The 25,498-nt window shown below is 41.4% G+C and overlaps 1 protein-coding gene across 7 annotated transcripts in view; it reads right to left on the bottom strand.

Annotated features, from left to right (window-relative positions):
* Positions 1-25,498, bottom strand: part of SERGEF (secretion regulating guanine nucleotide exchange factor) — a 251,347-nt gene that overhangs the window by 150,659 nt on the left and 75,190 nt on the right. The window contains exon 10 of one of the 7 annotated variants that reach the window (XM_050955829.1): positions 14,906-15,250. The exons of 4 other annotated variants lie outside the window; for them this stretch is intronic. In XM_050955829.1, the coding sequence (XP_050811786.1) occupies positions 15,176-15,250 (75 nt within the window). In that variant the 3' untranslated portion in view covers positions 14,906-15,175. Of the gene's footprint in view, positions 1-14,905; positions 15,251-15,806; positions 15,882-23,118; positions 23,654-25,498 lie in introns of those variants that run through there. 2 more of the 7 variants (XM_050955832.1, XM_050955830.1) reach the window with 2 other exon arrangements.

The following is a 25,498-nucleotide window of genomic DNA, read 5'->3' as shown; positions in this document are numbered from 1 at the left end:
TTGCATGACCGCTCTTGTGGCTTCCCTTTGTTTCCCCATGAGAAAGTCATTTTTCTGCAGCGAAGCAGGGAGGACATATACTCTGTGCATGTGCTGTGACGCAGAATTCCCCCAGGAGTAACATATGCCTGAGGTAGCTTTGCTCTAGCCAGCTCGAGTAACAATACCAGTGACACAGTATCATTAGCTAATCACTTGAGTACATACCCAGGGTCCTGGGTGGGTTCTGGAGCTGCTGTGGCTTCACTGTCATTGTTATTTGAACTAGTTTGATCAAAGCTAGCTCAGGTGCATCCACATCTGTTGTAATCACGCCTCTGATAGCAGCATGTCTAATCGTAAGCCACCTTTGTGTCCTCCAAATTCTGGGCTGCTCCAGGGACTCCAGAAGCTCCCAGCATAATTTAGACACCCCTTAAAACCTAAGTTATGGCAGCCACCCAGGACTGCCCCATGGGCAGTGGCACTGCCAAGAATCTCCACCTTATGTGCTGCAGCTCTGATCCCAACAGAGAGCTTCCTTCCCAAGATCTTGCAAGGGGGTCCTCAAGAGGCAATCTTACAGATGTTTCCACAGTGCCTGCACAAGGGGAAACACCTTCACCCCCCTTCCTGGTCGGATACAGGGCTTTTAGGGTCTTTTTATGCTGTTCCAGCCCTTTTATATATTACAAAGGGATCAGAGAATGGGAGACAATCTCAATCTGTGAGTTTACCTACTTTACTGGTATGGGTGACACTCACTGAACAATCAAAGTTTAAGGACAAAGCACAGTGCTCCTTTAAGAGGGTATCCAGTGGAAGAAAAATTTCATGGTAAGGACTATTGTAACTTGCTGTATCATCCTCTCTTTTAGAAAAAAGAGAAAGAGAGAGAGAGAGAGAGAGAGAAGCTATATCTTACATTTAAAAATGCAGAGCCTTATTTATCTAGGAAAGACAAAACAATGGATATGCTAAATGTTACTTGTTAATTATTAACCAATTCCAAATTAACTCTAAATGTAAAGCACTGGAGACCACAAAAATTACTCAAGATCTGCATTAGCTCTCCAAGACAAAAGCTTCTTCTTCCAAACATGGCTTTTTATTGTAGCCAGTGGTCTTCCTACACTTCTAAATATCCCACTAAAAAGGATTTAACTCATCAAGTGTAAGTTCTCCTAGATGCAGCTAATACCTTTTCACTTCAGGCTTTTATTTCCAGGATAAGTACCACAAAGATCTATACAAGTTACCCTTCCCTTTAGGAGACTGATATCCTTGCCACCTAGGGAGAGGGACCTTTGCCAGGACAATACAGCAAGAACCATCCCTTGATTTGTGGCGTCAGGACCTGAAACTCAGTCTTTGGAAGTAAAATCAATTCCAGGTTTCTAAAAGGCATTTTTCCTAAACATTTTATCTTGGAATTATCAACAAATCTCTGGAAGAGGAGCATATGGGTGGAATAGGTATTAACTTAAAATGGCTATTCCTGGAAAGGATGATGTGGAAATGAAAGTAAAGCAAATATGAACAGAATTCATTGAAGCTCACCTGCAGTAGAAAAGTAGACAGTATTACCAGTGTTTAGACAGAATGGAAGTTTGCCATCTTACACACACTCAGATATTTACAATGCAAATAAGACTACAAGAAAGGAGGTTAAAAAGGAGGATGTGAGAGAAGTTAGAATAGCTGTAATGGTGAAGTACAAACAATACACTTCTTTCTGCAGACTTCAAAATACTTGTTTCATGGTAACCTCTCTAAGCTATAAGCTGTAACATGACTTCCATTATATGGCTTAATTTGCCTCTTGCTAACCCTATAATCGCCTTCTTAAAATTCCTATAACCCATGTCAAATTTTATTGATGGGCTCTGTGACCAGGAGAGAATTTTGGGGGAGGTCTGAGATTAAACAAACAAGCCAAGATTTTAAAATCAAGATTAGATGTTTTTCCAGAGGTCAGACTAGATGATCACAGTCGTCCCTTCTGGCTTTATAACCTATAAATATGGGTAGTAGAATAACAGTGAACCAAGGTCAATGGTACAGTGTCTCATTTTTCTTTTTTAATTCCCCTCCATGGAGAGTGCTCAGATAGCTACGTTGTTTAGCTGTTTCTTCTCTGTATAGAAAGAGGAGAAGTGTTGCGCAGAGGAGTTTAGCATGCTGACTAGGAAGCTTCCAGTCTAAAACTCCTGCAGAGCTGTAATATTAGGGTTACGAGGTGGGGAAAGATAACTCAGAAGGAGCAGTATTTGGGAGAAGAAAGGAAGAAAACTGCTCTCCGATTTTTTTGCTTTAACATGTGTAGGAATTAGAGATAAGATAAGTGGGGTGGGGAAAAGGGGATCCAAATAGGTCAATTAAAACCTGTTCAATAGTGACTTTAACTGAAAAAATAAGTGCAATTCATTTTTTAAATCTTCCAACACTATTTTGTCATATCTCAAAAATAGCTTGGCCTAGAAATTTCAAGAGTCTTTGACAAGATCCAATGCACAGGGCTATTTATCATACCGAGATGCTTATTTTTGGAGTTCGCCCTGAAAAAAAATATATGAACATTCTGTCAGCACCAGGAAGTGTATACATTCTGCCAGAAGTCTAATGGACATTACATAGGTCACCAAAGGGGCAGTATATATACTGCACAGAGAGCCAGCACTATTTGTAAAGTTCATAAGGACTCCTGAGGTGACATTAAGTGACAGAGAGATCGCTGCCAAGATGACAAAATGTAGGTACATACCCTTGGAGCTTAAAACCTCTTTTGACCGACAAACATGGCTTGCAAATTTCCTTCGCCTCCCCTTTGCCAAATCCAACATTTGTGCATGCATCTAAAAAGCATATGGATAATTCTGAATGATATTACAAAGTATGCCCACAGTCTGTTAGAATTTAGAAAGTTCACCAAATGTCAGCAGACCAAGAAAGTTTTCAAGATTGCTTATATTGTGAAAAGTATCCTTATCTGGGGTCCTACACTTATTTAAGAGTGAGAAGCCTGCAAGTTGGGCCATCTTTCTCTACCCAGCTTTAATACTGCTCACACAGAAACCCAAGTTTCCACATACCAAAGCTTCCCACAAATCACTGATCCTACAGCAAGGGCTTTGCAAGCTGCATTCACAAAGATCACGAATTCTAAGCTGTGGTTACATTTTAAAACTCTCAAATATTTTCAAGTACCCAAAACAATCTTATTCTGTCCTTGTGTCATAAACAGATAGCTAAGGGTTAATGTCTCTTTCACCTGAAAAAAAAAGTAACCTGAAGCACCTGACCAGAGGACCAATCAGGAAACAGGATTTTTTTCAACTCTGGGTGGAGGGAAGTTTGTGTCTAAGTTCTTTGTCTTCTGTCTGCCTGTATGCTCTCTCAGCTATGAGGGGATTTCTATTTCCTGCTTTCTAATCTTCTGTTTCCCAGTTGTATGTACCAAAGATCAAATAGGGATTTATATGTTCTTTTGTATTTACATGTCTATAGTTGCTGGAGTGCTTTGAATTGTATTCTTTTTGAATAAGGCTGTTTATTCATATTTCTTTTAAGCAATTGACCCTGTATTTGTCACCTTAATACAGAGAGACCATTTGTATGTATTTTTCTTTCTTTTTTATATAAAGCTTTCTTTTAAGACCTGTTGGATTTTTCTTTAGTGAGGAACTCCAGGGAATTAAGTCTGCAGCTCACCAGGGAATTGGTGGGAGGAAGAAGTCAGGGGGAGATCTGTGTGTGTTAGATTTACTAGCCTGACTTTGCATTCCCTCTGAGTGAAGAGGGAAGTGCTTTGGTTTCCAGGACTGGAATTAGAAAGGATGGACTCCCTCTACTTAGATTCACGGAGGTTGCTTCTGTGTATCTCTCCAGGAGCACCTGGAGGGGGGAAGGGAAAGGTTTATTTCCCTTTGTTGTGAGACTCAAGGAATTTGGGTCTTGGGGTCCCCAGGGAAGGTTTTTGTGGGGACCAGAGTGCCCCAAAACACTCTAATTTTTTGGGTGGTGGCAGCAGTACCAGGTCCAAGCTGGTAACTAAGCTTGGAGGTTTTCATGCTAACCCCCATATTTTGGACGCTAAGGTCCAAATCTGGGACTAGGTTATTGACACCTTGTCCCTTTGCATGCCCTCCAACTAAAGTCATAAGACACACTTGTATTCTTTTGCCTTCCAGCTAGACAATTTGAGCTGTTTAGATTTTTTTATTGGCTTCACATCACCCAACACATATGTGCCACCTACATGACCAGAGATTCCGCAGCATGCTGGTAGGCACTTAATGAATTAATGCTGGGGACCTCACTACACCCAGAAGTAGTGCTGAGCCTACTGTATCACTCTCAAAGGACCTTTAATAAAGCATCTTCCAACCGGTCACTGTGCATGCTCTTTGCACCTGCCTGCATCACAGCATGATGCCTAACTTCCTATGTCATGCTAGCTACATAAGCTAACAACTCTCCCCTTTAGGTATCCACACAAAAGCCATGTCCAACCATCTGACAACCAAGAGACCACAGTCATACACCTTACCTTCTGCATATACTACAAAAACATCACTCTATACCAGCGATACTCAGACTGAGGCTTGCAAGCCACAAATGGCTCTTTCATGTGTCTCCTGCAGCACATGACATTAAAACACTGTATGATTTATTAACCAATCTAAGTAATTAAAAACATCCTGATTCATTAATATGTTATTAACAAATTGTAATCGATAAAATGCTAATACTTGGGTCAGTAGATATATATAAAAATAGTAAATGAAACAATGAATTCACACTACTGTGACTCTTTTGGGTAACACTGATCACTCATTTGGCTCCTGAACCACTGACTCCGGGTATCACTGCTCCATACTATCCACCCTTCCAAGTAAACCCTGAACAGTATTCATTCATTCTCCAAGTACTAGTCTAGCATCCAATAGCATCTCACTCAACAAAATATACAAGTCAAACTAGGAATCAAGAGTGCACAAAGTACCACAGTAAGGTTGTTAGGTTGCGGTCTCAACACTGTATTTCTAAACTGTTACACAACTCTTTTCCTGTAATATGGCGATACGATAGTGACCTCCTTTGAGATCTATGAATGAAATCATTATATAAGAACTAGGTATTATTATTAAAGTTGTTTTTCTGATGTCTCGGATATGAGTTTACAAACTGTGACCCTGATCCCACAAGTTTTTGCATGTAGACAAACTATAGTCCATCAATTAAGCTCATTGAGGACACAGCAGTCATCTGCAAGGAGTTCCAGGATTGGTGCCTTAAATCCATTTTAGCATTTTGGGATTTTTTAACCTGAGAATGAGGTAATATAATTTTGCAATGCTGTGTACTGATTTATTTTATTTTATTTTTTGGGGGAGGTAAAGGATATCTGTAACTGTAGTTGACTATGGCCCACATTCTTCCTATGTTCATACTTTCAAAGCCATATGAAATCAGAAGTTAGTTAGTAAGCACATTCAAAGTATGGCAGACTTTGCTTACTCCTAAAGATAAATCAATACACAGAAGATGTTCAGCACAGGATACTGGAGGATATACTGGAGACAAAATGCATGCCGTCAATAAATTACATCCCATCTTTCACCAACACCAGATTTAGGGTTTCATTAGCACCGGATTAAGCCCTTAACACAGGTTCTCAGTCAAAATAAAGGTGGTTCCTCTTTTCAGAAGCAAGGACTGGATTCCAGGGTGTTATACAGGAGGTGCACACCCCTTATAGCAGTGGTTTTCAACCTGTTCAGAGTACTGTACCCCCTTCAGGAATCTGTCGTCTTGCATATCCCCAAGTTTCACCTCACTTAAAAACTATTTGCTTACAAAATCTGATATAAAAATAGAAAAGTGTCACAGCATGCTATTACTGAAAAATTGTTTACTCTCTTATTTCCACCACAGAATTATAAAATAAATCAATTGGAATATAAATATTGTACTTACATTTCAATGTATAGTATATACAGCAGTATAAACAAGTCACTGTATGAAATTTTAGTTTGTACGGACTTTGCTAGTGCTTTTTATGTAGTCTGTTGTAAAACTAGGCAAATATCTAGATGAGTTGATGTCCCCCTGGAAGACCTCTGCATACCCCCAGGGGTACCTGTACCCCAGGTTGAGAACCACTGCCTTATAGGACACAAAGCTCAACTCACCAGGGGTCCCCTGCATGGCAGCACAAAGAGGGCAGCTATAGGTTAAAATATTTCCCACTGCATGGATCCCCCAAGTCTTTTCTTCTTTGATGGGGCAATGTTAGGGGTACATAGGACAGGGCTACTTTATATATAATACTTCCTTCCCTCTCCCATCTTACCTGTGCAGCTACAAGGCGGGTACTGTCCACCCAGCTCTAGCTAGGGCAGTCTTTGTAACAGATACAGGACGAACGGACTCCTTACTGCTTACCTGGTACCCTCTGTTCAGTACCACTAAAGGCTCATTATATGGCCATAAAATAACTAAAGGTGACAGCTTGATGTTTGTCATCATGGTGGTGTTAACTATTAACTATACACTGTAAACTGTGTACCCTGGGTTCCAGGAGATTGGGTTTGGGTCCTTAGGATTTATTAAGAAACCTCTTACAACACTAATTCATTTCAGTCAAGTTTTTATCCTGCCCTCATCACCATAGTATCCAAGTGCCTTCCAGTAGTGTCACATAGGTGTTTCTCTCTGTTCCTCACCCCAGCGGGAGATTGTGTGGGGATTTATTTTGAATATATTACATATATATACTGTGCTATATGCTTATCTCTGACCTCCCCAAATGCAATGTTGTGGCAGTACCATGTGTGTAAAAGCATGCAATAACTTCCATGCAGATCCCAAAGGACAGTCATCACCTAGGGCCGCACACGGTTGCTTTCAGAGATATGGATGAATGACCTTTAGTTTAATCCCAAAGGAAAAATCCTGGTACTGAATGAGAAAAAGAAGAAGCCCTGGAGTACATAAAACCATTAATTTCAGCACAGTTATTTTTGTATATACTATACATTAATTTCAGCACAGTTATTTTTGGCACAAGCTGACCTTGGATGTGAGGACCACATTAAGCGAACAATGATTTTCATATACATGAGACTGACAAAGGAAAAAAAACTGAAGAGAGCATCTTTAGACAATCAGAAATCCTTAAAAATAACTTTAGACATCTTGCCTGAGATTACTGTAACTCTGCAGAAACATTTGAATAAAAATGTGCCTTGTGAATCAGGACAGACATGCCCTAGGAACATCTTTTTGGTGGGGAAAGGGATCATTAAAAGGCATAAGATGCATCTGTTGCTTCTAGAGCAGAAAAAAATTACAGGGTCATACATTAGAATGGGCTATTGTTTTCTTAATTTCTCAGAATAAGTGTATTTTTAAAATAAGCTAAATAAATAGTTAGAACAATGCTAATCCTATAGAGCTATTTTAAGCATTGTATATATGTTGAAAGTCTAAAAACCAGTGTCTAACAGTTGAAGTCTATTTCCAGGGTCCTAGCAATACTTTAGGTCAAAGGTTCCCAAACCCCACCTTGGAGATTCAAATCTCATTCTTTGCAGTATTCCCAAGGAAGACTGGGGTCTGTGAGCCCATTCCAGCCAGGGTGCCCTGCTGCTCTACAGTCTGCAAGCATAACCCTGTCCAGGGCAAGCTCTGGGTGGGCAGCCTTGGCAGGACACAGACAGCCAAGCTGAGACCCTCTCTTCGTACTGCCCCCTCCATAGACACACCCCTCCAGGACTCCTTCCAGAATCACAGACCGCAGGTTCCTCTGCCCTGGCATAATCCTCAGCATGCCCGTGCAGAGACAGGGCAGGGAGGAACTATCTCACAAGGGGTATGTGCACATCAGCCTCTGGATAGGTGAGCAAGCTAGTATAGCCACTCTGAACTTCTGTACAGGAATTCGCCATGCCTTCTTGCTCCTCATCCATCCCTCTTCCTCGTCCTTCCAGCAGACGCTGGAGCAGGGGTCAAGTCCTCATGCCCCCCAATAAACCCACGTTACTCCCGCCACCCAAAGAGGCATGACCACAACTTTGAAAACCAATGCATTAGATGTGCAATTGTCAGTCAAACTCACGCACAGCTTTCCCTGTGCCCCACTACTTTGCATGTCCTGTGAACCGAAAAAGAAAAAAATGGAGGAAAGGGAGAAGAGTGATCAGCTACATCAAACAATCTTTAAAAGATATTTCGAGCCAAATGCAGATCAGGTAAGCGGATACAAGTTAACATTTGATCCAAAGTGTAGAAAACATTCTGGTCAGACATGATTAAGAAAAATGGAACTACTGCTCTAGATACTGAGGCCTAAACTTTCAAAAGTGACTAGGAGTCAAACCTGAGAAACCTTAAAGGGATCTGATTGTCAGAGGGCAAGTACTCAGCCCCTTCAAGGTATCCCAAGTTGGGCAGCCAGATAATGAGGTATTCAAAATCACTAGTTACTTTTAAAATTTCAGGTCTGATTGTCCAAAGTCATGTTCTGAATGACTGGTTGGGCCTTATCGGCCCACATCAGCCACTCCATTATCTTGCCTGGGATCAATGTCAGGCTAACAGACCTATAATTACCCAGGTCATCCCATTTATATTTTTTCAAATTAGTACAACATTAGCTCCCTTCCAGTCTTCTGGAACTTCCCCAGTGCACCAAGACTTGATGATGGGAAAGTCAATGAGAGTTGGGTGCCTACCTCCTTTTAGGTCCCTTTTAAAATGCCAATGTAAAAGTATAATAAAAATGTAAAAGCAGAAATCCCACTATTGCTCTGAAGTCTGACCATCCCCTACATGGTCAAAAGGATAGCATATCTAAATACATTTTTTTGAAGACTGTACATAACTGGCTTAGAACAGCTCTCAATTAGGGTGTAAGTTGATGTCTTTTATAAAATGCGTTCCCGGTAACAATGAATATTAGTCATATTCTGTATATTTAATCTCCAATTTGACCCTCCAAAAAAAAGATAGACAGTGGATAAGAAATATAAAAAACTGATACTGCTTCTATTTCTATCCCTATTTTTTTTTAAAGTGTCCTTCAACATGGCCTTATACTCCGTGTACATAGGCTGATCTCAGCATCTGCAGTGGGACATTCCAATTACTGCACTGCACCATTCCCATCTTTCTTTGAAACATCTGACAAGGGAAGAAACAGCAACAAAAGGGAAGATTTAGCAGATGCTGTTTTATAATTCCCATTTAATGGATTTGGATGGGGGGCGTAGTGAGGAAGGAGGAGGAAGAGGAAGAGTGTTTTATTTCTAATTGCTTTAAAAATAATAAATCTCCAGGCTGCTAATTCAGTTTTGCAGTCTCCAGCTACACAGGCCAACCCTAAAAGTTAAAGATGTAGGCTTTTACCTACAGCCAGGAGATATGTATTCTTTACTTTATCTAAATGGGCACAACTGGACCTTGAAAGGGCTTTTAGGTATTTTTCCATAAATTTTGATAAGACGATAAGATATCTGAGGTGATAGGAAAATGCACCTCATTACTTTAATTCATATTGTACTCAGAGGTTGCCTCCTTAATAAGAAGGATCCCATCTACAATCTAAACTGCGTTTGAGTCTGGTGTACAATTACTTAGTGCCAAGTAAAGGTCTTTCTTTCAAAATCTCCAACAGAAAATATTCTAGCTTAATACTCAATTTTTAAAGCCTGTACCTGGCCCACAGGCAAAATATCTTTTCAAGAAATAACTACATAGGATTATTCTATACTTACAGTGTATTAAACATACACTTACATATAGGCAATGCAAAAAAACAATGCTGGGATACTTGAAGTTAATCACTCAAGAGTCAAGAAATGTTAAAGCTAAGACTGAACACAATGTTAATTCTGCTCCAATTTTCATATGTATTACAATACTGGACCTAATTTTCATTTATACACAGGTCCCTTTACAGTGTCCTGGCAGCATGTAAAGGTGCCTTTAAGTGGGTGCAAATTACATTTATATCCAAAGCACCTTTAGAAGCGTAAAGGGGCTGAATGTAAATAAGAATGAGGCCCGAAGTCTTTAATTACCTGATAAAGTACTAATATTCAAACTCCATAACATATTTACTACATGCTTGTGCAGTGCCTAGCATATTGGAACCCTAATCTGGTTGAAGACTCCAGACAATATACAACAATTATTATTTTCATGGATTTTTTTGGACAGCTTTGGATGTACATGCAGCAACTTGTGTTTTCCGCCTTATTTTCATATTTCACTAATTTTGCTGTCCTGACAGTATTGTGTATTTAAATTTTGACTAGGAATTTTCTGAGGTAAGTCTCCCTTTTCTCTAAAGTATGTATTTTATTAGGTCTCTCAACACCCATGAAGATTACATTTTCTTTTCAAATAGCAGCACAGCCGCCCATTGGTCCTATTCAAGAGTAGAAACATTCTCTCTTTGCTTGATAATGGTCAAGCCATTTTTGCTCAATCTTGCAAGATAGTCACCTTGGGGTAGAGATGAGGCATAGAAAATTTCAGCCCAAAAGGTGACTTTCAGTAAATTATGAGCCACTGAAAACAGGAGTTTAGAATGGAAACTGTCATGCCACCTTCACCCACAGAAACAGCAATAACATTAAGATTTGCTTGGATTAGGGTTCATGATACTCCACTGGGAATGGACTCCCCCTCCCTGATGCTATGCAGTTACTCTCTAAATCTTCCACATAACAAATTATACTTCCCAGGCATTAAGAAACATTAACCAAGACATGACAAAGGCCATGGAAAATTCCAACTTCAAATATTTACTGAAACCAATAGATCAGAGACCTAATCAGCATTAGAAATGTGAAATGGGGTTAAACTAACTAAAAGCCCTCAGAAGAGATTAAATAATTTTCCAATCACTATGATAATATATGTTCCAGCAGCTCAGCTCTCACTGAAAAAGTCATTTAGACACAATTTCACTTTTAGTCATATACTGGAACCAATGACCCCCTGGCTCTATTCTAGAGGATTTCTCACCTCTAACTCTCAGCTATGTTTTTTTAATATATTGTGTCAAAAAACTTCACATCAGCCTGCACAGCGATTAATAGTATTATACAGCATGTCTCTAAAATATATAGTGTGGTAAGTGAACAAAAATGCAAAGCTAAATGCATCATTCCAATAAGAAAGGCAATGAGAATGGATAATTTAAAACTTGCTTTGTTTTGGTGCCTAAGGTTGTATTTTTTCAGTTATGTCAAAAATACAGAAGCTTTGGTTGCAGACCTCTGTCATGTCATCAGACTACTTAAAGGAACAAGTTAATAAACATAAATACCTCCGTCAGTTGGTATACACAAGAGGGTGACAATATATTATTCTTGACTAAAAATAAAAATTTAATTCGATTAAAAAAAACTATATTTTGGACCAGATTCTGTTACCACTATTCCCCTTGAGTAGTACCCTTCTCAGATCAATAGGACTACTCAAGAAGCAAGGTACTATTCCATCTCTTTAAGAATGGCAGGATCTAGCATATTATTCATTTTTAAAACACAGCAGCAACAGCGTCAATCACATGCATTCAAAACTCCTAAGTGAGGCAGCAAAAAAAAAAAAAACAAAAAAACAGAGATTGTTTATGAAAGTCCCATGACAAACAAAACACTGGGCACTTTTTCTTTGCCTTCTAGTTTTGAGTCTTTAAGGTCTCAAGTTTTCAAGTGTCTGCCAATGTTAAAGCCTTTCTGCAATGTATGATGAGTCTAATCCTACCAAGTACTAAGCACCCTCTATAGAAGCCAGTGTCAGTTATCAGCATACATATTTGTAACATCTAATAATTCTCTTGTATATATCATTAGCTTAATGACACTGGCCAGGAGCTGAATGACCCTATGGCATAGTGGACACATTTTATGCAGGTGTAAACTGGCACAGGTGTACTGACTTCAATGCTCCAGTTTACTCCAGCAGAGACCTTGGCCCAGTAGCTCCAAACCCCATCATGCTTTGGGATTCCAGTCAAGACTTTTGTATCATTGTGTGTTGCCTTATGATTGATATCAGAGTATCACAGACACATGAACCTTACCTCTAATGGTTTCACCATATGTGAGGACGCTCTCTAATGTGTTTCATCTTTTATCCTCACCTGCCCTCCAGGGACCTTTAAGTATTACTAGCCTGCTTTTATCTTACAAGATGTGCTTTTACTTTCCAGTCCCCCTCTGCTAAGTGGTTGTCTTTTGGTGCACTTTGGATCTAACAGCTGTTCCAGGACAACTCATCCGCAAGCTTGCTTCATCTTGCCACCCCCTGGGATGTGACTCAGGCCAGAACGCAGGTGCATGAAGTCCTCGGATTTTAGAGCAACAATTAAATGAAGAGAGAACTACACACACAAGAGGGGTCTCTTGGCAGCCTCTGTATAAGGAACTGCAGCTGCACTTATCTGCACTCTGGGCTAATGAACCACCTTTGTATTATTAAACAAGAACACTGGTGTATCGCTTCAGTTGTTCTAGGTTCATGCAGTTTGCTCTGCTGGGAGGAATACTGGTTTTACAGGGAAAATGAAGTTCACAAACTTGACATGCTGGTCTCAGATTGCACTTCTCCATTCAGCAAAACCATGCTTCAAATTTTATTTTTAAACAGAGGATGGGGGAGAAAAGGAAGAGAGAACTATTGGAGATTCCCTTGCCCCTAGTGGTTTGCATCCCCCCATTCTGGATAATGTTATAAACTCTGAAGACTCTGAGACTTGACTCAGAAGGATATTTCAACAAGAGAGTAAATTTTTCCCTTTGGAATGCTCCAATTGCTGTATATATTCCAAAATACTCCCCAGGGGAGAATAACCCTGAATCTCCTCTCCCCCCCAAAATGGTATGTGTGGCACATAGCACAATGGGGCCTCAATTTCAATTGGGGAAGAAAATAATAACTCTATCCAAAGAGGTGCATGAGGAAATAGTGTTCGCTTTAAACTTCTTACTGACTTGACTGTCTGCCATGCTAGGATCTAGCAGATGGCAAACACTGCTGCCACAGCACAGGAAAAAATGGAAGCTAAGAATCAAGAATGACAACCCCAAAAGCCAGCTGAAAAGTTTGGCAGAGATCTAGCCAAACTAAAACACTCTATTGCCCCACACATATATCTTTTAGGTTTTTGTTTTAGTTTAGAAAAGGTCTAGATCGAAAGATCCTAAAGCATTGCAGCAGGGAGGTCTCTCCTCACTAGAGTCGGTGCGGAACTCTTTGACAACACAGTTTTTCGGTCAGAAAATGCCAATTCATTTAAACCAAAACTTCTCTCACAAAAATTGAGATGAATTTTTTTGTTGGGAGAGGTATTAGGTCAAAACCATAAAGAGAGAAACCCAGCCCAGCACAGCAATAGCCTGGTGGTTAAAGTACTCACCTGGGATGTGGAAGAAACCAGTTTCATGTCCCTGCTCTGCCTGACTTGAAGCTGGGTCACTTCCCAAGTAAGTGTTGGCTACTCTGTGGTGTGATTTTGAATTTTTTTGTGAAAAACCATAAAGTCTCAGGTTTGTCTCAAATGCAGAATGAGAAAAAAAATCTGAAATCTCAAAAAGTTCTGTGGGACAAGAAACTGATTTCCTTCCCAGCTCTATTCCTCACACTACATTTAGCTGCAGAAGCAGAGCAAAGCTAGCAGACTGTACAGAATCTGTGGCAGGTCCCTGAGTTAGTGATTGGCAGGTCTGAATTCTACCCCAAAGTGCTACGAACAAGCTGATGACCCATTGTAGAATATGTGGACTTTACAATGCAGAACAATAGCTTTTTATTATATAACTTTTCTTCCCAAGTTCACCCAAATCTCTATATTTTAGAAATATTACAATGAAATACTATTACACCTCTACCCAGATATAATGCAACCCGATATAACACGAATTCGGATATAACGCAGTAAAGCAGTGCTCGGGGGCAGGGGGGTTGTGTACTCTCGCAGATCAAAGCAAGTTCAATATAACGTGGTTTCACCTATAACGTGGTAAGATTTTCTGGCTCCCGAGGACAGCGTTATATTGGGGTAGAGGTGTATATGCTAATTATCAAACGAACATGCATTTAAACAAAGGTAACCAAAAATTGTCTCCACAGTTTCTCCCATCTTTCTTAATCCAACACAGTCATAATGCTAAATAGTATCACACACATTAAGACCTTGTTTGGGTGTGCAGAGCTAACCTGCTGCCAAACCAGCTGATTCTCATTCAATACAACTCAGGAGTAAAACTCTCTCAAGCAAGAGAGAACTAAAGCGAGGGATAGAGACAGGGCTAAACCCTTGAAAGAGACAGCTCAGCGGGAAGCTCATGCTAAGGTTTATGTTTTGATTACAGTCTGGTATCAGGACTGTAGATTAAAAATAAGAGCAAACGTATGCAGCGGTTCATCTAGGAGGCTTGAGCTGCATGTAGAATGGGTTGAGACTCCTACCCATTTACAAAAATGTAAGATGTTCAAGCATAGATCCTCTATCATCAAAGAAAAACAGTAGTGTCAGTGCCAAAATTCCCCCTCAGTTATAACTATTATAGAAAAATTGGCTGGCAACAATGCAGACATTCTCAACTGTATTTGCATTGTTGCTTAGTGTATTATAACTGCTACCTTTGACAGACAATAAATTTTATTACCCAATTTAAAATGAAATTTATATTTCAGATCACTGTTCAGGTACATTGTAACTGAATGAATGACAATAAAATAGCTTAGCTGGAGAGCAAATCTGGAATTCATAGATTCATTTTTGGTAGCGTTAACACAAAACTAATTTGCTTGCACGTCCAACTGTCTTCCTTTATGTTTCCCATTCATTTTTCCCCTGAACATATAGTATCGAACATAAAAAAGAAATGAAGCCAAGAAAGAAGGATTGTATTAAAGCAAGTAGAAGCATTTTATTCAAAAGAGTTTATAAGCCTCCAGTACATATACAGCACAGCATATCAGATTTTTATGGTACAAATAAATAGATTAGAGTAGTAGGTTCAGATTTTTCAAACAATATCAGAGTTATTACAGTTTTAGCCCAGTAATGCCAGAGGAAGATTTCAGACAAGCCCCAGCTCCTTTTTTGGTTACAAAGACTGAAGAGGAAACATATGCAACCTCAATGAAAGGGAAGAGACCCACCTGAAGCATGTCAACTGTTGCTGGAGAGATAATGGGTGGCAATATAATTCATGAACCCTGTAGTAATAAAGGTATCTAGAAGAAGCTATCAGTAAGTAAAGGGAAAAAAAGATTGAAAAAAGACTAGCGGTGTCTGTTTAAACTCAGCTGCAATACACAAAAGGTCCCTCAAGTACACAGAGTTTCTAAATTTGAAGTCCTTAAATAAAACGACTTTATTATAATTATCCCTGGCATGGCACTCTAAGAATGAACTCAACATAAATGAAGAAAAATCTATTCTCCCACTGGCTCACTGCCAGCCTGGCTGCAAACTTGAGGCCTAGGACAAACAAAAGGTCACCTCTGAATCCACTGCATTCTCTTAGTCCTAGTGTATTCCTAATGCATATCTCCAGGGCTTTTACATAAGAAACGTCTTTAGATACCATGCACAAAAGCAAATGGAACAGGGCCTTCATTCATCAGAAGGAAAAGAAAAAAAAAAAAAAAAAAGACTCTCTTGCAACAATATACACAAACAGGAGAGCTGGATGTTTACTGTGTATTTCTGAACAGCTTTTCAGTCATAAATATACGTAAGGAAACCAGATGTACTTGAAGGTTAACAACACCAAAGCCACAATTCATTAGTGCAAATATTGCTTTTATTATGCCAAAACATTATGCTGCTGCTTCTCTGCACTCCTCTCCAAACAATGTGCATTTCAGGCTTGCTGTGCAAGAGAAAACCAGAAGATTTATGTCATAAGACTTCATGCAGGCTGACGGATCAATAAATAGTATTCTATTGCTGGGTGTGCACATAGCATTCCCCTTCTCTTTCTGAAACCTGCAATTCTTACTGCTACTTTATGTGCTGCTCTGGCCACCACATTAAAATACGAAAAGGCTTGTCAGCGTGATGGCTAATGAAAATACAACCCCAAAATGCTATCCCTATCTGGCTCTTCCAACTTCCTTATTGCCCCAATTACTACCTGTACATTTTTCTTTTCCAACATTTTTTAAACAGATGTCCCAAATGTAGATACTGTAACTTGATAACTTCACCAGTGTAGAAATGAAAAAGTGAAATAGAAACTTAACATGGTTTAAAAACTGATTACCCCCTTATTAAGTGTTTCTATTTTCTCTCACTTTACTTGTCAGAAATCCATCCTCCTTGGTTTAAAGGTCAGTATCAGCCATAATTGATTTTCAGCTCTTGTAGAGCAGAAATGGCATCAAGAATCAAACCATGATAGGTGCTATGATAAAATAATAGTAACGGGAATAATCTTTTCTGGAAAAATAAATTTCTCCAAAAAATAATCCACCTCCAGCATATGATGCCATGATAGAGAAGAGTAACACACACCTGTATTCCCAGTGAAAATCCTATCATCCCTTGAGGGACTAGAAGCATAATGTACAATTTCTTGGTAAGTCCACATGAAGATTCCAGATAACTTTTTCAAAAGCATGTAAGTCCAATTTTCAAAAGTGACGTAGGTGCTCAGGACCATAAGTTCCCATAAGACCTAGGCTCCTACTGCCTGCATCACTTTTGAAAATGGGACTTAGGTTCCTAAATCATTTGGCACTTTTTAAAAATTATACCCTACCTCTAGTGATTCAAAAAATAGCATGAAAATAAGAGCAGGATAAAGCAGAGATTTCTGATCCAGATCAATTCTATGTGCTAGCACTTATGCCAGCCTATTTAGTCTGAAAATATGGCCTACTGACACCTTTTTTTATATCTCAGATTTGGAGAAAGAGATACAGTCCATGGGACAAACCCCAATATTCAAAGTACAACACTAAACAAAGCTATACTGGAACAATCTTCCCCATTGGCTATGGCTGACATAATACATAATTCCAGTGTAGCATAGATCATATTGCCAGCAGTCAATGGGGGTAGCTGCTTTAATGCTAATTAGGTGAATAGATAGTTGATTGTGAAAAGCACTTCTTCCCCTGAGCAAGCCAAAAAATTCAAGGAACTAAGGCCCATTGCCAATGGAAGTCTTTATTTACTTTGTTGGATGTTGAACTGGGCCCTAAATCATCTTCACTGGCTACAGAAAGTCTAGATGAATAAGACTGTCAACAACCCTGAAGACCACCAACTGGACAGGTTCTGACAGAGACTATCCACCCTGCAAAAGACACTGATTTTGTGGAGGTGACTGCTCTGACAGCACGATACATCAGTTCAGAGAGCAAGTTTGTCCTGCTGGAAATGTGTCGATCTTCATTTGCACTTCCTTCCCCTGTACTTCAAGAAGCAGAGCCAAATGTGGTGCTCTCTGAGAAACTTAGGGTGTGTCTACGCAGCAAAGAGAAACTCACAGCTGGCCTGTGCTAGCCGACTTGGGCTCACAGGGATGTTTCACTGCTGTGTAGAGTTCTGGGCTTGGGCTGAAGCCTGAACTCTGGGACCATCCCACCTTGCAGGGCCCTAGAGCTTCGGCTCCAGCCCAAGCCCAGAAGTCTACAGAGCAATGAAACAGATCTGCAGCCCAAGTCCTGTGAGCCCGAGTCAGCTGGCAAAAGCCAGCCATGAGTTTTTCTTTGCTGTGTAGGGGTGCCCTAAGGTTCAAATACAGTCCTCACTTAAGTAACTGGAAAGACACCCCACCCCGCCACTGACTTCAGTGCACCCTGGATCAGACTCTAAAGCAGGAAGACAACATACTGCCATCAGAGTGTTCATGGCAATGAACAGTTACATTTAAAGCCAGAATGGCAGTGGCCACTATATTTAAGGCAACACAACAGTTTCCATTCTAATCCCCTTTCCAAATTGCTCCCAAGTTTCTGAAAATTAGGTCCTTTAGGGAGTCTCAAGTTAGCCTCTCAAAAATTGAGACATCCAAAAATCACTAGTCATTTATTAAAAACTTGGCTTAATATTTTTTTCCTGATTGTTAACATTTCCATACCTGTTCTAAATGTGCTCCTTTCTTTTACAGCTTAATTTTCTTTACCTCAGTGAAAATTGCATCTTTGCTTTTTTACGGTAAATCCTCATTAAAAAAAAAGCAAGGAAAAATCAGTTTCCTATTGCTATTTCTGGACTCTATGCTCAAGGCAGCCACAAAAACAGCAAAAGAACAACTCTCCTTCTGTGTGCTTTTCTGCAGTACTATAAAAGCTGCTCTTGAAATTACAAAAGCAAAGAGTGGAGGAGATTAATTCCCCCAGATAAACAAAACCCAACAAAAAAAAATCAAAATAGGGAAAGAGAGAAAAAGAATAGGCAGGAATCACAGATTACAAGAATGTTAAAAATATATCTAACAGACACAAATTCTTCTGCACTAGTGTATACAGGTTTAAATGATAGAATTTGTAAACAGGAAGCCAAAATACTGCATCATGCAATATACAAAAGCAACTTGCAGAAGTTGCATTGTACATTACTCTCTTCTTCTCTGTCATAAGAACATAAGAGCAGCCATACTGGGTCAGACCACAGGTCCATCTAGCCCAGTATCATGTCTTCCGACAGTGGCCAATGTCAGGTGCCCCAGAGGGTACAGTTTCTGTGATGACTATTATATCAATATCCTCATTTAATACGAGGCCCTCTAGTTCACCCATCTTATTATTTAGACTTCTACCCTTCGTATGTAAGTACTTCAAAAACTTGTCACTTTTTAGCTGTCTGCCATTACACAATATAATTGAATGGGTCTTTTTTTCATTTGACTGTTTCTCACCAGATTCTATCTGTATTTTATCATCTTCCATCGTCTCCTCCTTACTAGGACATAGAGAATCTCCATTAATAGGATCCTCCTCTAAGGGATGTCTCTGTCTGAGTCACGTGCTCCTCCGCACTTGTCGGTTTCCCCCAGCCCTTAGTTTCAAAACTGCTCTACGACCTTTTTAATTTTAAGTGCCAACAGTGGGGTTCCCTTTTGCTTTAGGTGGAGCCCATCCTTCCTGCATAAGCTCCTCCTTTCCCAAAAGTTTCTCCAGTTCCTAATAAATTTAAACCCCTCCTCCCTACACCATCGTCTCATCCATGTATTGAGATCCTGCAATTCTGCCTGTCTAACTGGCCCTGCTTGTGGAACTGGAAGCATTTCAGAGAATGCAACCATGGAGGTCTTGGACTTCAATTTCTTACCTAGCAGCCAAAATTTGGCCTCCAGGACCTCTCTCCTATCCTTCCCTATGTCATTGATACCTACACAAAGTCATAGTGGTTAAATATCTCTTGGGCATCTTAACATTTCTGAAATGAACTTTTCAAGATCACCGGGCAGGATTTATTCTTCTGAGGGTCTTTGCCAATGGAATACATCCTTCTTTACGGTCCACTGGAATCTGATGATTTTCAGAGCAATACATAGAGGTTATATGTTTATTCAAGCTTTTAATTAATCACTAATTCATAAATGGTGAAACTCATCTGACAGCTGTGGCCCCAAGTAAGCCCATCTGCCCTTAAAAAAGGGTCGGGGAGGAGCTCCACTGAAGCAATTCAACCAGATGCACTTTCCCATTACACAAAGGTATGGACTGCGTATAATCTTAGTGGACTGTTCACACAGTGCATTTCATATTTTAGATTCGTTGGTTTTAAACTGACTGTGAGGGACCCCCGTGTATTGGTAATGGATGCTTTAGAAAACAAACACATGCATGGGAGGGTTTTCCCACTGACTTGCTAATCTTGCATTACCAGGAAGAATAATATAACAGCCGAATACTTGGATGGCAGGGAGAACTGCGGAACTCTTCAAGAGCTTGCACTTGTGAACCAATCTTCTAGGGAATTCATCATTTTCTTATTCCTAACACTAGAACAAAGATTTAAAAAAGGTCCTTATGTGCCTCCTTCATGGCAATGAAATTAACTCATATGAAATGCAAGCCACCCTGCAACAAATCAGTGACAGGAGCATAGGATTAATGCAATGACTTTAGCTGATTTCTCCACAGAATTTAGTGGGAGTTTTGCAATTGGTTTTGGTGGGACCAGGTTCGAGCTTTTAGGGAGCATTTTAAAATAGGGATAAGTTTAGACCAGATGCTATCTAACATCTCTAATTTCCTGGATTTATGTAAATAAACTATGCATTACTATGTACTTTACTTCCTGGTCTCCCTTTGCGTATTATTGTTTGTATTGTGGTAGCAAATCGCATAGAGGCTCAATTATATAAACACCATACATACCAGACATGTAGTTCAAAGGCAGATTGTATCCGAAATAGATTACAGTTTAGGTTAATAACAAGACCACAACAAGTGGATGAGAAACCAGTGGGTGGGAGGATGAAGTAACAATAACACAAATATGCTTTCATGGAGACTACCCACACACACAATGAACCTCAACACCTGCCCCGTATCACGTGGCAGCATTGTGTAAGCATCACAGCAGAAGTTAGTTGTAAGGAGAGAGACAAAGGAGGATTAAACAGTGGCTTTGCAAAGCTTGTGACACACAAGGTATGTCTACACTACAGAATTACTCGGATTTTACAGAATTCAATTTTTGGCAACAGATTGCATAAAGTCGAGTGCATGCATCCACACTAAGCACATTAATCGGCGGTGTGCGTCCACAGTGCCAGGGCTAGCATCGATTTCCAGAGCGTTGCACTCTGTGGGTAGCTATCCCACAGTTCGCACAGGCTCCCCCACCCACTGGAATTCTGGATTGAGATCCCAATGCCTGATGGGGTAAAAACATTGTCGCAGGTGATTCTGGGTACGTGTCATCAGGCCCCCCTCCATCCGTGAAAGCAATGGCAGACAATCATTTTGCGCCTTTTTTCCTGGGTTAACTGTACAGATGCCATACCACGGCAAGCATGGATCCCACTCAGCTGACCACCACCATATGTCTCCTGGGTGCTGGTAGACTTGGGACTGCATTGCTACACAGCAGCAGCTCATTGCCTTTTGGCAGCAGATGGTGCATTATGCCTGGTAGCCATCGTCATCGTACTCCTGGGTGCTCTTTTAACCAACCTCGGTGAGGTCAGTCAGGGGCACCTGGGCAGACATGGGAGTGACTCAGCCAGGTCATTCCCATCTTCTGCTGAGCACCCAGGAGATGATGATGGCTAGCACTCGTATGGCACATCTCCTGGTTGCTCACCAGGAGACAACGATGGCAAGCAGTCATAATGCAACATCTTCTGCCAAGCACCCAGGAGATGATGATGGCGAGCAGTCGTACTGCACCGTCTCTGCCAGCCTAAGATGTAAATGATAGATGGAGTGGATCAAAACAAGAAATAGACCAGATTTGTTTTGTATTCATTTGCTCCCTCCTCCCTCTGTGAAATCAACAGCCTGTTAAAGCCAGGGTTTTAAGTTCAATCCTTGAGGGGGCCATTCTGTGTTACAGTTGTTTGTGTTTCTCATTGATGCAAATCTATTCCCTTTGTTGATTTTAATTCCCTGTAAGCCATGTTGTCAGTTGCCCCTCCCCAGAGCAGCGACAGAAAATCATTTCGCGCCTTTTTTCAGTGCAGACGCCATAGCACAGCAAGCAGGGAGTCCCCTCATCTCAATGCAGCAGTCATGAACATTGTAAACACAGTTTATGCAGAACCAGAACCTGAAAAACCAGGCGAGGAGGCAGCGACGGCAGCGCGGTGACAAGAGTGATGAGGACATGGACACAGAATTCTCTCAAAGTGCAGGCCCCGGCACTTTGGAGATCATGATCTTAATGGGGCAGGTTCATGCTGTGGAACGCTGATTCTGGGCCCAGGAAACAAGCACAGAGTGGTGGGACCACATAGTGTTGTGCGTGTGGGACGATTCCCAGTGGCTGCGAAACTTTCGCATGCATAAGGCCACTTTCATGGAACTTTGTGACTTGCTTTCCCCTGCCCTGAAGCACCAGAATACCAAGATGAGAGCAGCTCTCACAGTTGAGAAGCGAGTGGCGATAGCCCTCTGGAAGCCTGCAACACTAGACAGCTACTGGTCAGTCGGGAATCAATTTGGAGTGGGCAAATCTACTGTGGGGGCTGCTGTGATGCAAGAAGCCAAAGCAATCACTGAGCTGCTGCTACCAAAGGTAGTGACTCTGGGAAATGTGCAGGTCATAGTAGATGGCTTTGCTGCAATGGGATTCCCTAACTGTGGTGGGGCGATAGATGGAACCCATATCCCTATCTTGGCACCAGACCACCAGGGCAGCCAGTACATAAACCGCAAGGGGTAGTTTTCAATGGTGATGCAAGCACTGGTGGATCACAAGGGACATTTCACCAACATCAATGTGGGATGGCCGGGAAGGGTTCATGATGCTCACATCTCCAGGAACACTACTCTGTTTAAACAGCTGCAGCAAGGGAATTACTTCCCAGACCAGAAAATAACAGTTGGGGATGTTGAAATGCCTGTAGTTATCCTGGGTGACCCAGCTTACCCCTTGATGCCATGGCTCATGAAGCCATACACAGGCAGCCTGAACAGTAGTCAGGAGTTGTTCAACTACAGGCTGAGCAAGTGCAGAATGGTGGTAGAATGTGCATTTGGCCGTTTAAAGGCGCGCTGGCGCACATTACTGACTCGCTCAGACCTCAGCCAAACCAATGTCCCCATTGTTATTGCTGCTTGCTGTGTGCTCCACAATCTCTGTGAGAGTAAGGAGATGTTTATGGTGGGGTGGGAGGTTGAGGCAAATCACCTGGCCGCTGATTACATGCAGCCAGACACCAGGGTGATTAGAAGAGCACACCAGGAAGCACTGCGCATCAGCGAAGCTTTGAAAACCAGTTTCATGACTGACCAGGTTACACTGTGAGAGTTCTGTTTGTTTCTCCTTGATGAAAACCTGCCCCCTTGATTGACTCATTCCCTGTAAGCCACTGACTCTCCCCGCTTCGATCACAGCTTGCTTTCAAAGGAAATAAAGTCACTATCATTGAAAAATCATGTATTCTTTATTAATTGATTATAAAAATAGGCAGATAACTGACAAGGTAGCCTGGGTGGGGTGTGGGAAGAGGGAAGCAAAAAGCCACTTCAAAACTTATTGAATGCCAGCCTTCTGTTGCTTGGGCTGTCCACTGGGGTGGAGTGGTTGGGTTCCCAGAGCCTCCCCCTCCTCGCATTCTCAGGCATCTGGGTGAGGAGGCTATGGAACTTGGGGAGGGGGGAGGGCGGTTATACAAGGGCGGCAGAGGCAGAGGCACTCTGTGATCCTGCTGCTGTTCCTGAAGTTCCACCAGACGTCGGAGCTTGTCCGTTTGATCCCGCAGTAGCTCCAGCATTGCATCCTGCCTCCTCTGATCTTCCTGCCACCACTTTTCATCTCGTTCGCCCCTCCTGTCCTCACGGTCATTGGCTGCTTTCCTGTACTGCGATACTGTGTCGTTCCACTCATTCAGATGAGCTCTTTCACTGCGGGTCGACTGCATGATCTCAGAGAACACTTCATCACACGTGCCTTTTTTTTGCTGCTTTATCTGAGATAGCCTTCAGGACAGAGGAGGGATACTTGAAAAATTTGCAGCTGTGGGAGGGAAAAAAGAGAGAGAAGTATTTAAAAAGATACATTTTACAGAACAATGGGTATACTCTTTCATGGTGAACAACACTATTCACATTACATAGCACATGTGATTTCGGTACAAGGTTGCATTTTGCATATTTTATATTCAGTACCTGCGGCTTTGGTGTTCGAGATCACAGATGCAGGGCCGGGCAACAGAATTCGGCTTGCAGGCGGCCATGGTAAGCCATAGTCTTTCGGCTTCTGCAACCTTCACAAAAGCAGCGTGTTAAGGTGCAGCAGCAGAAACCAAAGTAAATCTCTGCCAAAGCAATTCTCTGGGATGATCGCTTTACCCCTCCCCACACCGCATGGCTGGTTCTCCCTAGAAACCCTCTGCAAAGGCTGTACCTCCAGGAGAGCTTCATGGAGATGTCCCTGGAGGATTTCCGCTCCATCCCCAGACAGGTTAACAGACTTTTCCAGTAGCTGTACTGGCCGCGAATGCATCCCAAGTCCTCAGGGCAAATTAATCATTAAAAAATGCCTGCTTTTAAACTATGTATTATATATACAAAGGTACACTCACCAGAGGTCCCTTCTATGGCTTCATGGTCCGGGATACCACCTTGGGAGGGTATTTCAGTCACGGTGAGAAAAAGATCCTGTCTGTTGGGGAGAATAGTGTGCTGTGTGCTCTCCTCAAGGTCATCCTTGTCCTCCTCCTCATCCTCCCTGTCCGCAAAATCCTCAGGCATGGCTGAGAGTACCTCCTCCTCGGAATCCACGGTCAGAGGTGGGGTAGTGGTGGCAGCCTGCCCTACAATTGCATGCAGCTCAGCATAGAAGCGGCATGTCTGTGGCTCTGTCACGGAGCGTCCGTTTGATTCTTTGGTTTTCTGGTACGCTTGCCTCAGCTCCTTAACTTTCATGCAGTACTGTATTGAGTTCTTGTTGTGGTCTCTCTTCATCAGGCCCTTGGAGATTTTTTCAAATATTTTGGCATTTCATCTTTTGGAACATGATTCCGTGCTATCAGAACTAGCTCCCCATCCACCAATCAGATCCAATACCTCCCATACAGTCCATGCTGGAGCTCTTTTTCGATTCTCAGACTGCATGGTTACCTGTGCTGATGAGCTCTGCATGGTCACCTGTGCAGATGAGCTCGACTGACCACACAGGAAATGAGATTCAAAAGTTTGCGGGGCTTTTCCTGTACACCTGGCCAGTGTATCTGAGTTGAAAGTGCTGTCCAGAGTGGTCACAATGGTGCACTGTGGGATAGCTCCCAGAGGCCAATACCGTCGAATTACGGCCACACTAACCCTAATTTGAACCAGCGATATCAATTTCAGCGCTAATCCCCTCGTCGGGGAGGAGTACAGAAATCAATTTTAAGTGCCCTTTATGTCGAATTAAATGCCTTCATTGTGTGGACAGGTGCAGGGTTAATTCGACTTAAGGCTGCTAAATTCGATATAAACACATAGTGTAGACCAGGCCACATGCAAGAAAGTGTGGAGGTGTTCATTGAGAAAGTGGATTAAAGAGAGGTAAAGATTGGGAACATTAGAGGAGCAAAGGTGCCAGTCTCAACAACATATCAATATGAACATATTCAAAGTTCAAACACAATACCAAAAAAGTAAAAGAAAATTTGACAGCAGAGAGAAATAGTCAAAGTACAGTCCAGAGATACTTTACTCCATGTTCATAATTTATTCAGAGATACTTTATTCTATGTTTAAAGCCACATAGCATCTAATCATTTCTGAAAGCTCAAGGTACCAATTCAACAGACAACAAAAGCTAGTTTGGAACCATTAAGATCTGCCCCACGTCATCCATTTGTAGTACGTAATG

Source organism: Gopherus flavomarginatus, chromosome 5, assembly GCF_025201925.1.
Source record: "Gopherus flavomarginatus isolate rGopFla2 chromosome 5, rGopFla2.mat.asm, whole genome shotgun sequence".
Taxonomy (NCBI): Eukaryota; Metazoa; Chordata; order Testudines; family Testudinidae; genus Gopherus; species Gopherus flavomarginatus.
This window is presented reverse-complemented; position numbering and strand designations above follow the sequence as displayed.